We start from the raw sequence: 15,395 nt of genomic DNA, 5'->3' as shown, positions 1-15,395 counted from the left end.
TGAAGCCTTCCTTGACCATGCCCCGCGCCCCCCCTCACCGCAATGATCCCCTGGCCTCCCCCTCCTCCTGGATCACTGTCCCTGCAGCCACCTGGAAACTGCTCCTGGGACACCCTCACGTGTGAGGTCTTAGCGTTCCAACTCAGTTACAAGCATCTAGAGAGTCAGGTGCCAGCTTCCGTTTCAGCCAGCTGTCTGAGGATAAGGGCTGCCCCTGGACATTACTCCAGAAGGAAATTCAGCTGTAAAGACATCTTCATGCCTGTGCCCTACCTCCCAGAGATTTTGATTCTACTGTTCTGGGCAAAGGTGGGGGTGGGGTGGGGAAAGGAGAAAGGACCAACTACATCATTTGTAGGGGCCCTTGATCAAAAAGAATACAGGGTTTCAAGACAGTATCAGCAGAACATTAAACCAAGTGTCCCACGGGTCATATAATCCTGCAAAGCCGGCCCTGGGAGCAAGCATTTAAATATCCCCAGGGGATGTGTAGCCAAGCCTGGAGAACCACTGCTCCTGACAACATGGGGACACCGAAGTTTCTTGTACCCCTGAGCCCCTGTGGTAGTGCACGCACCCCTGCACACCTGGGCCGCCTGGAGCACAAATATTTGTAGTGGGAATGAACATATGAGCGGATGGGAGAGAGATGAAGCTTACACCAGAAAGTCGAGAAGTATCCTTTTTCCACTTGCTTTGAAAATAAAATATAAATATATTAAATATTAATATCATATTATTAACAAGTAAATACAATAAGTCAATAATTATTTTGTCTAAGAAAATAAAATATTCATATTTTAACATAAATATATTAAAATATATCCAGCATGCCCATAGCGCACAAACTTTAAGTGTTCAGCTTGAAAAATGTTTACCCATGCATACATTCACCTGACGGCCATCACTCCAGAAGGTTCTTTTGTGCCCTCTCCTAGTGAATACTACACCCCACCCCACCCCAGGTCACCAATAAAGAGTGGATAGAGTTTTCATCGAAGAAGGGCTCTCGGGCTGAGCAAGGCAGTATCAGCACAAGTGGGGTATAGGAAAAGATGTGGAGAAGGTTGACCCATAGAATTCCCTGGCATGGGAGGGGCTGATGTTTACACCAAATGACAGGGAATAAGCACAAAGTTTCCAACCGGCTGAGCAACTTGCTCAAAGTCACAGGGCCAGCTGTGGCAGAGTCAGGACTCGAACTCTGATCCTCAACCCCCAAGCTTTTTGGCTTTTTTTTTTTAAGATTTTATTTATTTATTTGAGAGAGAGAGCACAAGCAGGGGAAGCAGCAGAGGGAGAGGGAGCAGAGAGCCCAATGTGGGGCTCGATTCCAGGACCCTGGGATTATGACCTGAGCAGAAGGTAGACAGTAAACGGCTGAGCTACCCAGGCGCCCCATCAATGCCTGAGTTTTGTTAGCTGTTCATGACCTTGACAGTCTGGAGTATGTGTGCACGCACATGTGTGCATGCACTAGTGGACGTGGCTCAGAGGGAGGAAGATGGGCCAGGGCCTGAGGCTGGACAACAACAGGAAGTAAGTACATCCATGAGCTCCCTCCTGCACCCAGCCTTGGACCAGGGGATGTCATCTAGCTGGGGAAACTGAGTCCCAACCAGAGTTGGGAGGGTGAATAACCCAAGGTCACACAGCATCTGAGCTGGGCTTTAGGTGAGAGCTGCTAGAAGTCCCCTGTAGTGGTCTTCTCTCCATGCTGGAACCATGTCTTCCCAGCAGGAGACTTATGGCCCTCTGCCCCCTCCTTCTGTTTCCTCAACTCCCAGAGCCAACCCTTCCAGTAGCCCCAGGCAGATGGGAAAGGCCAGTAACATAGTGTGGTCCCACCAGGGGTATCTCCTTGGTGGGGAGAGGGACACAGGCAGCGCTCCCTCCCAGCCCTGCAGGAGCTACCTGCAGGGGATCTGGGCTGGGGGCCCAAACCCCTTGCCCCCATCTGGCTACACCTAGGTTTTGGGAATGTCCACTCACTCTCCACCTCTAGGGCCGGGCTGGAAAAGACCACCTAAGGGCAAGTCGGATCAGGTCCCTCCCGTTACAGCCTGGCCAGGGCACCTGACATCTCTATAGGGTACAGCCCAAACCCCACCTGACTCCCGCCTGCCCCTCCAGCTTTGTTTCACCACCCCTTACCTACCCTTTCCACCCAGCCACACCCAACTCTCCCAAAATAAGCCAAACCCATGTCCCCCTTCCATGTCTTTGTTCATGCCACCCCGTCTCCCCGGAATGCCCTTCCCTCCTCTTCATACGCCTCTGCCGACTCGGCCTTGGAGACTGGGCTACGATTTCTTCCTCCGGAGAACTTGCCTGGCCTCCCGGGTCCGTTCCCATGGCTTCAGCCCTTGGTGCACACATCCCTGCCCTCCCGCACTGCTGCTCACCAGCCTCCCTTTGCCGCATCCCTGCAGCACGTGTCCATCTGGGCAGCCCGTCTCTGCCACTGGTTGGGGGTTTCCCTGATGAGAGGATGGTCTGGGTGCACCCCTTCATGCTTGGTGCCACGTGCTTCGGGCCTGGCCCACAAGGGCTCAGCAAATGCTTTTCGAATTTATCTAGCACCTCATTTTATTTAGGGGCAAGGAAGCGGGGTTGGTCAGTGGTCGGGAGAGCAAGGCAGCTGGGGTGGAGAGGTACACAGAACCACAGCAGTCCTCACTGCCCCCACTCCCCTGGCAACTCTGGCTCCCTGCTCCCTCTCTCCTGCCTCACTTTCCTCCTCAGGATCCTCTCCCAAGTAAAGTTGAATTATTCTCGGGTCTTGCCATCTGCAGGTGGGGTCCAGTGGATGACAGCTGCCTAAGTCAGGTATTACTCCTCTTGGGGGAATTTATATTTTAATAACATCTAAAAGGCCCAGAGGAACAGAATCCTGGGTACGGTGCTGGGAGGGTGATCTTGAAAAAAGCAATCACACAGCACGATCGGCCCCCACTGTCAGGCCAGCGGGCCCACGCGGGTGCTGCAGCCAGACACCCTGGGGCAGGTCTGGGTTCACCCTCCCCAACTGTGGTGCCCAGGGCTACTGCCGCCCTCTCTGAGGCTGGGGTGATGCTTGAGTCATGGGGTACATCCTAGATGTGACACATGTGGCATGGGGGGTAGGCTTGGGGGAGAGCATCAATCCTGCTGCTCTTCAAAAGCAAAGGTCCACTGGTTCCCCGGGGGGGGGGGGGGCAGCAAAGGGGTGGCTTTGTTTGCGGCTCCTGAGCACCCCCCCTTCCCTCCACCCACTCTCCCTCTCTTCCTCTCTCCTTCTCTCCGTCTCTCCCTCCCTCCTTCCCTCCAAACCAGAGTTCCAGGGAAAACTTTGCCTTTGCCGGGAGACTTCTCAAGCCCTGATAAGGTCTGGCCAGAGGAAAGCTCTTAGCAACCCAGGCTCCCAACCCAGAGGCCCTTCTAATGGTTTCAGAGAAACAAAGGAGAAAAAGATTGGCTGCAGCCCAACATGCCAGGAGGGCTGGCTTCCAGGAGGGAGAGTGGGGTTCGCGGGCCTCTGCGGCGGCCAGAGTGGCAGCCTGGTACACAGGGTACCTGGCTGCCAGATCCCGGGGACCACAGCCCCGTGGCCAAGAAGGAGCCTCAGAACGCACTCCTCCTGCCTCTGCCAGACCAAGGCCACGACTAGGCGTGGTGCTCCTGGCTGATTACCTGGGGAGCTGAGCCTCTCCGTTCGGGTGCTCCCTGCCAGCTAGGCGAAGTTCTCCAAGTCTCATTTCCAGAACTTTCCCCCGCCACCCACCTCTGAATCAGTCCTTGGCCTGATTTCTACCAGAAGCGGAGAAAAACCCATGGAACTGAAATTCACCCAGCCTGAGCCTGCCATCAACCAAAGGGAGCCCCACTTCCTGCTCCGCCACTTGTGCCCCCTTCAGGAAAACCTTCTGGGGTCTCGATTTTCTCCTTTGCAAATCAGAGGTCCCATTACGTCTCTATTTAGAGTTCCTTCCAGCTCCAGCGGTCCACGGATGTACAGGAGTAAGGACTAAGCTCAAGCAGGAGCAATGTTTAGGGAAGAGCTTCGGCTTCCCGGACATACCGCCCAACCTTGCACTTCACACCGGCTACCCCAAAGTCTACACCACACCTTTGACGAGCACTGTGAAAGATACCCCAAAACATCAGACATCATCACCCGCCTCAGCGAGCTCATAGTCAAGTCAAGGAGTCAAGGTCAATCCCCATAACACCGTAACTTTTTGGGCCTTTACCTGAGACTGGTGTCGTAGAGGCTGGGCAGGACAGGAGCTTGGAGAACGGGGGAATTATCTTGGATCCAGACCCTAAAAGGCCAATTTAACGGGACATTTTGGGCCCTGAAATGGTCTCAATCCATAACAACCTGAGTTTGTTCTCACACGCTATAATGACGATGGCAGGAAAGCAGCCCTGGGGTCTTTAGAGAACACACTGGTGATACTAAAAAGTTATCAGATGGACCCTCAGGTACACAGAAATCCCCTTTCCCAGAATTCCAAACTTTTCGGAATCCTACATTTCCCCCACGCATTCCTGCAAGTGATCTCTACCGGGAGGTCAGCAAGGCAGGCGTGGACAGCATTTTCTTCACCAAGCTATACCCAAACTATAGGAATTAAAATCCCCTTGTCCCCCTCCCCCAACACCTTCCTTTTCCATCAGCTGTTTCACGTCCTGGAAACTCCCCTAGATCCCAGATCATCACGCCGCTGAAATCATTCTCAAAAAAAAAAATGTTTTGCTGCAAATCCCTCAAGCTAGCAGAGGCTACAGCTTCCCATACACTCAAAGGAAAAGCAGGTCTGAGCTTGGGGGCACCGGGATGTATCTGGAGCAAAGGTCATTTGCCAGAGGGGACTCGGTCTCTCTGCCTAGAGACTTGGGCAACACTGGGCTTTGAGACCAACTTTCCCCCACCTTCCACAGGGCGCTGGGGCCTGCGGGGATCCAGGACGATACAGATCAAGGGTTGGATGCTTTATTTGTCTCACTTTTCAAACCAAAGCAGGACATCCGATTCTTAGCCCGATTATTTGTCCCAAGCATATTAAAACACCCGAAATAGAACAGGAAGAGGGAAAAGCAACTTTTCATCTGCCCCATACCAGCCTGACCGAATACAAACAGACAGAGGCTGTTTGGGAGAGATGACCTGGTCTCTTCTGCCAACACAGTGTGAAAGAGGGCTGCTGGCGCGACCACAGCAGGGGGGAAGCTCTTGGACAGACTGCCTAACTCCCAAGGCCAAGGGACACTGGTGGTGGGAGGGGGCAGGAGGGGTGTGAGATCCCTAGAGATCCCAGTGCCCTAGTGAGGTGGAGCACTAACTCCCTTTTCACAGATGAGAAAACAGGCTCAGAGACATCGAGGGGACTAGCCCAATGTCATGCAGGGAGGAGCAGAGGTTAAGAGCAAAGCCTGAGTCTTTTTGCCTCCAGACACCCCCCACTCTGGCCACAGGTCTCAGAGTCATTCCTACCAGCCTGACTGAGGGGCAAGAGAGGCCTGAAAGGCAGGCTCAGCCCCTCACCAGCTTTGTGACCTTAGTAAGTGACCTCCCTTCCCTCTCTGGGCCTCTGTTTCTGCACCGAGCAGAGGAGGAGCAGTAAAGGTACATGAAGACTGAATGAGGAAATAAGTGTGAAACACTTTGTGAGTCCGGTATAGACGCCCTCTAGAAAGGTCAGCTCCTTCTGCTGGTGATCTTTATTTCCCGGCCAACTTCCTGAAAGCGGGGACCTCACACCTGGTAAAAGGCGAGGATCGGCCTCCTAAGAAACTAGCAATTATTAAGTGGATCTAAATTCAGATTAGGAGTCATAGTCATCTTCCTAGAAAGTATGGAGTGCCACAGAGGCAGAGGACTGGACCAGATGACCTCAGACAGCTCTGGAGTTGAACCCTGAGCACGGGGCTCCTTCCGAGGGCTGAGTGTGAACAGTCCCCTCCCCACCCCGAGAGAGCCTCCCCACATCCCTCTGTCTGGGCAGCTGGATCCTGCGTGGGTGTTCTCGGTCTCACGCGCGGGCCAGTAAGTTCACTCTATATATCCCTATAGTTTTATTTTATTTTAAAGATTTTATTTACTTATTTGACAGAAAGATAGTAGAAACAGAAGAAGCAGCAGAGAAAGAGGGAGAAGCAGGCTCCCCGCTGAGGAGGGAGTCCCCAATTGGGCTCCACCCCAGGACCCTGGATCCATGACCTCAGCCGAAGGCTTAACCACGCAGGCGCCCTACAATTTTATTTTAAAGACTGAGGCCCGATCCAGATAATTGGAAAGACTACAGATGGTTATAACGGGGTCCGGTAAAAATATAAGGTGGAAATTTCCCTGCCAGAGCAAAGTTTCCCTTTGGAAAAATAAATGACCCTTGCCTGCCAGCCAAGAAGGGTCCTGTCCTCCCAAACACAGCCCAGGGAGGCTCTGTAAGGGACAACAGAACATCATACCTTATACCCCACTGGCCCAGGTCGAGTCTAAGAAGTGGCCCATGGAAAAGCCATCCTCCTGAGATCAGGAAGCCGCAGAGAAGAGGAGGAGCAGGAAGAGTGCCAGAGTCAGGAAGCCTGGGTTTGGACCAGCCTCTAATCTGCCTGCTGGGCAACTTTTTGCAGCTTACTTGGCCTCTCTGTGCCTGCTTCCTCATTCTTGAAGTGGGGGAGGACCCGTAAAGTCACTCAGCGCATACAGGGACCTAATACACACGCGAGCTCTCAGACACCTGCGTGCCGGGGGCCGTCCTGCAGAACGGCTTCTGACTCCAGGCCTCTGCCTGTGCTGTTCCCTCTGCCTCCTACCCTCTCCTCAGCTCCTCTCCTTCCACCTGCTACCTTCTGCACTCATCCTTCGTGAATCAGCTTAAAAGTCCCCTCCACATCCCTCTGACTAGGTCAGGCCCTCTGCTGTGATTCCCAGAGTTCCTCGGTACTTCTCATTTCATGAGCCCCAGGACGCTCATTGTAAGCATTTGTTTAATTTTCTGTCTTCCCAACGTGAATAGCGAACACTCAGGCATGTGGTAAGTGCTTCACACGGATCAGCTCGTTTAATCTTTGTAATAATCCTTTTAAGTGCTACTATCATCAATCCCAATTAATGGATGGGGAAAGCGATGTTCAGAGAGGTTAGGCAACTTGCCCAAGAACAACAGCAAGTAAATGATACAGTGCCATCTGTCTGGCTCTAAGCTGGCATTCTTAAGCCAGCAGCACCCGCCCTGGTCATCAGGGGCCATCCCAAGAGGGCCACCCACCCCAGGCTAAGAGGGGATTTGCGCATTCAAGTGGGAAAGGGCTGCAGGCCTGGACCACAGACCCGGGTTCCCTACGCAAAGGTAGCTTTGTGGAAATGGAGGTGTCATAACTATTCACCCTCCGGGGCTGGTCGCCCTACCTTAAAGAACCTGTCTGACCTCCGACACCGCGTGCAGGGTGCCCTCCTCCTCACTCACTCAGCTTACATTCTTTTCCCAAAGGATTTACAGGGCTCCCAGTTACAGCGGAAGCCTAAGCAGAACACAGCCATGGGTGTCTCCTGAGGCAAGCAGCCTTTGCAAAGCACCCCTTGGTGCCGGGACCCCAGACCCACAGACAAGAGCCCTCTGCCTTGGGGGGTAGGGGGCAGAAGAGAGTCCTGGAAATGAGATGCCCATGTGCTCTGGGGTCTGATGGCCAGGGGACAGGTCCCCACCTACTCCCCCATCCACTAAACCTGTGCCCCAGAGCAGGTCACTCACCCTCACTGCGCCTCTGGAAAATGGGAGTGTCTGCTAACAGAACCAAGCTCCCAGAGCCCGTGCGACCCTGTGTGCCCAATGGTGGCTTCATAACTTATTCCTGAGAGCCCGGTGATTCATGTCCATGGGCTGTGGACCATTAGCGATTGGATTGAGAAGGTTCTGGCTCCATGTCAGAAGATCTGGGTGTGCAACCCAGCTCTGACCCATATTAGCTCTGGGATTAGGGTGTGGCCATGTTTTCACCGGGAGACTCTGTTTATTCATCTGTAAGTAGGGGACTCCCTCCCTGCCCTGAGACCCTCCAAGGGATTCGTGTTTGTTTTCTGTAGAAAGGACTGTCCTGACCAGAGCTGGGTGCCTCCCCTTGCTGTGTTAATTAATTGGAAGGGGGGGGGTGCCAGCCAGAAACCAATTAGGAGGTCCCTCTAGGGGCCTCTTGGGGGAGGGGAGGCAGTGGGCAAGGAGGGGCAGATGACAGCTCCTCCCTCGTTGTCGCAACCTCCCCTCCCCCTCCCCACGCCTCCCAGGCAGCTGGTCCCACACTCCAGGCCCACAAAGGAGAGGCTCATTCAAAACAGCTTCTTTTCATGCGGAAGCCACTGGATTTGCATCTGTCCTCGCCCAGTGGGCTCTGCTCCATGCCGGCTGCCCAGCCTGAGCCTGCAGGGTCCACAGGCCAGGAGAGGAGGGGGAACAGAACTGGCTGATCAGAAGAGGGACGGAGAGGGGGGCTGGGCGCAGAGGGAATTTGCACATTCTCTCATCTCCTGGACACCAGACAAATTCTGTGGCTAGCGTATCCAGATCAGAATCAGCCCCGGTGCCAGGAGCCGGCGATGGCTGAGGCCATGTCTGCTCCAGGCTGGCCAACTCGGGAGAGAAATGGAAAAACTCACTCCATCTCTGAGCTGCCAGGGATGGATGCTGCCAGGCCGTGGGTCTAGCCAGTGTCCACACTCCCAAACCTGTCAAGCTCAAGTCTGTGCCGATTCCACAGGGCCGGCTCGCTGTGGGGCTTTGGGGGGCCCCAGGGCTCCTCACCGTCCTTCCCAGATGCCTCTGCGTGCTGTCATAGGGGCAAAGGTGGCAATGACCCCTGGGCCAGAGAACACAGGGCCTAGGGGCCCAGGTGGGAAGAAAGTAACCCATGGGAGCTCTGGAGGGAGAGATAGCGAGGAAGGAGAAAGGATGAGGTTTCGAGCACTTACAGTATGCAGGAGACAGACCTGGCTTGTGCCCGCAGAACCCTGAGATCCTAACTCAGTGCTTCGGCACAACTCCCGCATCCATCTCCTCAGAGGTCCTGGACAGCAGGGGCCATGGCTTCGGTGTCCTGTGACCCTGATGCCTAACACACAGCCTGGCCCAGACTAGGAGTTCCCAGGGTGCTGGCCCTAGGAACCAGTGAACGCTAGCACATACCTTCTGCATGAGAATGCCGGGTATCTGCGAGAACTGAGGGAAGGGAGGAGGTATGCCGGGCACAGAGAGCAGAGGAGGCAGAACTTCCCACTTCAGGTTTCCGGGAGCTGGGTTTCTGTGGGGAACGGTGAACATCTCTGCCCTCAAACTGGCTCTGTCACAGGCCTGCTCTCTCCTCTCTTCTCCCAGTAAGAGCCAGACAGGAGACAGGTGCTGGGAAGTGGAATGTCTGGGAGTCCAAGCATCTTCTGGACTGGCCAGACCCTGGTCTGGGAGTTGGAAGCAGAAGGCTTCATACCCCTTCCTTCTCCTTTGTCCAGGCCCAGGAGGTCGCAAGGGACCCCAGGTGCTTTTTCAAGAGAAGAGGGAGATTCTGACCCGAAAGGTCCAGGCTGGGGTGGTGCAGTGGGGTCACTGGAGTGGGGCCAAACCCACTGTCCCTGCACAGACTGCCTGAGGCCCCCCTCACACGGTAGCCAGGAATCAGGAGCCCTCAGGTTCTGACTCCTCCAGCCACAAACCCGCTGAGTGACTTTAGGCAACTTAGGATTCGTTCCCTGGGTCCCTGTTCTATTATTTGTCAGGGGAGAGATTTGGATGGTTTGACTCAAACATCCTATTCTCTGAGGCCGCTCTTCAGGGGTCCTAAGGACACACGACCTGGCCAAACGAAGGTCTGTTAGTAGCTTCCTGGACAGACCACACTGTCCTTGGTCCCAGCACATCCAGCAGGAGCCAGGGGCTCCCCTCTGTGAGCTAGGCTGTGCTGGGACAGGGCAGGAGAGAAAGGGTTGCCGTGCAGAATGAGGGGCCTGGCCATGGTCAGCGATGTCACTTCTGAACCTGGAACTGGCTGCTCAGAGTGGGGGATGCTGGCCTCTAGAATATTCTGTCTGCCCACACTCCTTCTCCTAAGACCTTCTGAGGTGCAGCAGGCATTCCGGCTGTTTGGGGTACTCTGTTCTTGGACTGCCGACTCCCCGGGGGTGGCCTTGGGGACCAGGAAAGTGCTGAGCTCCCAGCATCTCGTGTGACAAGCCACACACAGGAACAAGGAAGCCCAGTCACCTTCCTTACCTACAAGCCCCAGCTCTGACCACGGCCAGACAAAAGCGAGGAAATCACTCCAAAGGACCTCAAGGCAGCAAAAGGTGTCTGCAAAGTCCTGCATTACAGAGGCAGACCTTTCTTACTGACTTGTACTTCTATGCACAATTTTAATGTGTTTTTTTCTGTTTTTCTAGCTGATGGGAGTTGAGAAACATATTTAGGGCCAGAGAAGCACAGTCAGTCTGGTACATGACTGAAACGGCATCGAGACAGAAAACGTATAAAGAGCAGGCAGAAAAGGGCAAAGAATAAAATCATCCTATTACTGGGAAAGCAGCCTTCGCTCCCTCCGCCCTCACCTGCCCTCTGGACTGATACCGGACTGAACCTGGGAGGAGAAGGGCCCTTAACCTCCTGGGGATGTTTATGGTCTGACAGGCTGCATCCCTTCTTTTTATCTTCCTTCTCCTCATCATTGTGTAAAGAACCTAAGACAGCTTATGAAATTCCACACAATAAAATAAGAGTTTAAAACATCATAACCAGCAATCATGCCATCAGCCTGGAAGGTCCCACTTGCATGGCTCTTCATCTCTCGTGCCATCTGGGACAGGGGTTCCTCCAAGCCCCCCAGACTTCATGGGCAACCTTAGCAGCTGTACCTCACAAGGAAGGGGGCCAGGGTGCGTGTGAGAGGGGGATGGTAGATGGAAACTGGAGGCCCATCTAGACTCAGGATGTTCTCCTGAAGATCTAACAGCTTGTCATCAGTTTCCTCTCCTCCACTTTCCAGGCCCTCTGAGCTAAAGAGACCTCCTTCCCAATCCACGCCTTACCCCTGGCCCAGAGGACTTCAAGGGACAGGCAGCCGGGGCCCCCCAGAAAGGGGTGACCTTTGCCTTAAGGAGCAGCCAGGGCTGGGGTCTCACCCTCCAACCCAGTCCTCCCCTGCCTGTCACTCCAGTTGGTAAGCAGCGATTCCACCTCTCAGACCCCCTCGAGGGTTCCTCTTCTTATCTGTCTTATAACTAGACCAACCCCCCAAAAGAGAGAGCTCCCCCTGTCGCCATCAGAGCCCACTTCCTTGCAGATGTGCCAACGCCCAACAGAAGGGATCCAAGACATCCAAGAAACCAACTGCTCACCTCACAGATGGAAAAAACAGAGGCTTAGAGATGGCCGTGACTAGCCCAAGGTCACACAGCCTTTTGGTGGCTGACTGAGGACTAGAGGCCAGGCCTTCAGACTCCCAGAGCACTGTGGTTCTTCTAGACCTCTTGGAGAAGCCTCTTCTGGCAGGCTTTCAGGCAGCAGGAGGGCCCCTAGGCCCTCTCCTGCTTCTCTTTTGCTCTCCTAGGCCTCCCCACGTGAACATTGCTGGTCTGTGAAGGGCTGGCAAGGGGAGAGAAGCTAGGGTTAAGGTGGGGATTTTATCTAATCCTCTGAGCTGGCTTAAACTAACGCCACATTGGTCAGGGCAGGAGAACATCTAGGAGGGTTTGGTGGGGGCTGTGGGGAAAGGGGAGGGCATCAGTGAAGAATCACTAGATCCAAGAGGCTAGGCCTGCCACTGAGTTTAGCAGACAAGTGCCCACTTTTGTGGGCTCCATGCCCCGGGGGCCTGAGGCTCCGAGTAGTGACCCCCTTTCATGGGCATAACCCAGCCTCCATGTACTCAACAGTGCAGAGCAAGACAAAGATCACAGGCTATAGGTTGTGACAGAGCTGACGGCAAACCCCAGCTTTGCTACTTACTTGCTGTGTGAACTTAAGCAAGTCCCTTTTCCTCTCTGGGCCTCAGCCTCTTCCACTTCTAAGGGGGCTGAACACACCTTCCTTGCAGGCCTCCTGGGAAGGAAGGCTGCCTGAGTTCATGTACATAAAAGAGACGCAGGGAAGGCAATGAGTCAAATTTCAGTGCTATTATTACAAATCTCATATGCTTTATCTCTCATCCAGACCCATCCATTACTCTTCTGCCTCGGCCTGCTTGCGTCTTTGACATGAATAACCTTAATGATAATCCTTCCCAGGCAAACAGCATTTGCATCATTTCCAAACACGAAGTGTCCTACCCACCGTGGTCCACAGCAGCCCTGCCAGGAGTAGTCAAAACTGAGGCAGACCCTTAGCCCCCAGGCACATCCCCCCCACCCCCAGCAACGTTTCTAAGTCCCAGTTTGGGCACTGAGCCCAAAGACCCTGGACAGACAAGCTGTCTCTGGGCAGGCAGATCTCTTGGAGGCACTGGTAACCTCTGGCTTAGCAGAAGGAGCCAGAAGAACCCTTCCCATCACCTCCACAGCTGACCTTCCATCTGGTCCACTGCTCTGACCTCTTCTCCACACTGGCCTCCAGTTCTCCAGTCCTGAGAGACAGGTGGGTAGCTGCTGGAATCTGGCCTTGGGTGCGGAGATTGCCAATCCTAAGGCCAAGGCCAGGCTGTGAGCTCCTTACCCTGACAGGGCCCTCTGAAAAGTCTGGGTTTACACCTCTGATCTTCTTACTAGTTCTTCAACTATCTGTCACCACCCCCAGGACCCACAGTTTCATCCTCATATTCCACAAGAGGAAACTGAGGCCCAGAGCAGAAGGGCCCAGCCAAGGTCATCCATGGGGTTTGGGACAGAGGGGGGAGTGAACTCAAGTCTCCTCTAGTCTCCTGATGCTGGGCACTTTCCACAACTACCTTGGTCTGCTTTCCATAATGGGGAGGCCCCAAAGTCTCTCCAATAAACCTGGGCCGCTGTAGCAGAGTCAGAACTCTCCTCCAATATGGGGGCTGTCAGAACGCACATCTCTCGCATCTCTCCGGTCCCTGTCACATGCCCTCCCCGCATCTTCAAGAGGGTCATCAGGGAACCTGTCCTACCCCTGGCGGCAACTCCTGGAGCTGGAGGAGTGCCTTCTCCACTGAGTAGCTCCGGAGTGGGGCCAGAGTTCGCGGGACCGGCAGCAGCGGCCGGCAGGTGGGGTGGATTTGCCCGTCGGATGGTCTCCCCAGGGCGACAAGCCCATTCCCACACCCACTCCTGCCAGCTTCGCTCCCCGCGGCGCGCTCTAACGGGAGACACCAAGCAGCTGCCCAACACTGCTCTCCAGGGGTTAAAAATGCAGCATCCTAAATAAGGGTTAAAAATGCAGTCGCGGGGCGGGCCGGTGCGGGTTGGCGGGGGGGGGGGGGGGGGGGGGGGGGGGGATGGTGTCCAAACCACTGCGGCTGCCAAAGCGGCATCCTCCCCCTTCCCTCCGCAGTCCCTGGGGGCCAGAGCGACTGGAGGGACCGGGGGAGCAGAGGAGGCGTGCGCCGCACCTCCCCAGCACCAGTGCCCCCTCCCCACGCCCACACCCCCGCGCCCCCAGCAGCCGAGGCCGGGGGCTGCAGGCGCCAGCGGGTCCCGAGCGCGGCGGGCGAGCGGCGCTTACCTTTGTGACAGTCATGCAGAAACTCCGGGGCGGTGCGGGGGCGCGGGCGCGGCGTGCGGAGGCGGCGGCCCGGGTCCACCGCGGGCCCCAGGCGGCGGCGGGAAGCGGGCGGGCGCGGCGCGGGCAGCTCTGGGCGCGCTCGCCGCTCCCCGCGCCCCGCGGGCAGTTCGCAGGAGCCTGGGGCCGCGCTCCGGGCGGGCAGCGCGCAGGGACCGCTCGTCGGCGCTCGCCCGCCGCTCGCCGCTGATGTCAGCCCCGAATGTGCATTTATAATAGATGAGCCTCCTTCGCCGCAGGAAGGCGAGGCAGGAAGAAAGGGAGAGGGGGAGAGGGCCCAGGCTGGGGGGCGGGGGGAGGAAGAGGGGCCGGGAACTCGCTACAAAGGAGGAGGCGGGGGGGAGGAGTAGGAGGAGGAGGAGGAAGCGCACGCCCGCCCGCTGCCCTGCCCTGCGCCTGGGGCTTGCTAGCCCTCCGCCGGGCACCGCAGCTCCCCTGGCCCGGGCCAGGCGCCCAGGCCCGCGGCCTTAACCCCTTCGCGCCCGCGGACGCCACGCGTCCGGGCGAGGCCAGGTCCTGGCACCTGCTGGCTGCGGGCGCGCACGGCCACCCCCGCGCTCGGGGGCCCCCGTTGGCCCGGGGACGCTGCTGAAGTCACACGCTAGACGGCCGAGACGCCGCGTGGGCCGGGAAGCCCGCCAGGCTCGCCCCCTGGAGGTTGGCGACGTCCGTCCGGGGCCTAGAGTGCCGCGCCGCAGCGGAGAGGGGCGTGGCGGCCGCAGGACCTGCCTCGCCCTACCCCGCACAGGGTCGCGGGACAAGAGGTCTTTTGAATCTAATTCCCCGCAGCGATTGGCTGGCCCAGCGGGCAGTGTAGCCAGTTTCACAGAGAAGGAAACTGAGGACCAGACTGGGAAGTGACTTAGACAAGGGCAAACAGCCACCCTTGGCTCCAGGCGGTCGTCCTGGCGCCCGCTCTTTCCACGTCGCCACAAGCTCTCTACGAAACCCCTTGTTAAAAAAGCTAGACTCCTCTCGAGATCGGACGGTCCCTGTCCTAGGTGTGTCTACTCTTCGCTTGGGTGCAGCGCTGCTCTGGCGGAGCACAGGCGCGACCTGTGTGGTGCATGAATCCTGACCTGGGTCACGCCACATCCAGCCGCTGACGGACTTGAGGGACAACCACCTGAAGGTAACCGGGCAAGTCTCCTCCTTCCCGAGCACCTGAGCAGAATCGGTTTTGGCAGATACTGAACCTCCGAGACTCAGAAGAGGAGGGGTTAGTGGAGACGGAGGCGGAGGAATCTTCGCGCCCCACTGCCTGCCTTAAGCCCGGAAGTGCTGGCTTCCTGCTCCACCGCGACAGTGCAAAGCAATTAACTAGACCAAGTGGACCAGGTGGTGTCTGGGCACGTGCTCTGCGGAAGGTGCTGGAGAAAGAGGGGAGACCAGTTGCCTGCCTTCAAGGAGCCCGCCTTCAAGGAGCCGGCTGAGTAGACGACAACAGTAGTCATCGGGATCTGCTGAGCGCTCAGTGGATGGGCCTGCTATATTTTTATTTTAATTTCTTTTCCTGTAACCCTACCTGCAAGAGTATGAGGAAGGAATTACCATCTTCATTTTGCTGATGATTGAACACACTCAGAGAGGGGAGGAGACCTGCCCAAGATCACACACTGACATCCAGGACTTGAACAGAAGTCTTTCTAATAGAGAGCTTTTATTTGATTATTTTATTTTATTTTATTTTATTTTATT

At 55.9% G+C, this 15,395-nt stretch overlaps 1 protein-coding gene across 2 annotated transcripts in view; it reads right to left on the bottom strand.

Annotated features, from left to right (window-relative positions):
• Positions 1-14,844, bottom strand: part of CORO2B (coronin 2B) — a 127,964-nt gene extending 113,120 nt beyond the window's left edge. Inside the window, exon 1 of one of the 2 annotated variants that reach the window (XM_047738057.1) lies at positions 14,777-14,844. Coding sequence is in view for 1 of the 2 variants with exons in the window: in XM_047738056.1 (XP_047594012.1) it covers positions 13,641-13,655 (15 nt within the window). In the remaining variant the exon portion in view is untranslated. Of the gene's footprint in view, positions 1-13,640; positions 14,285-14,776 lie in introns of those variants that run through there. The other variant, XM_047738056.1, reaches the window with a different exon arrangement.
• Positions 14,845-15,395: the final 551 nt, after the last annotated feature.

Source organism: Lutra lutra, chromosome 7 (genome assembly GCF_902655055.1).
Source record: "Lutra lutra chromosome 7, mLutLut1.2, whole genome shotgun sequence".
NCBI classification, from domain to species: domain Eukaryota; kingdom Metazoa; phylum Chordata; class Mammalia; order Carnivora; family Mustelidae; genus Lutra; species Lutra lutra.
This window is presented reverse-complemented; position numbering and strand designations above follow the sequence as displayed.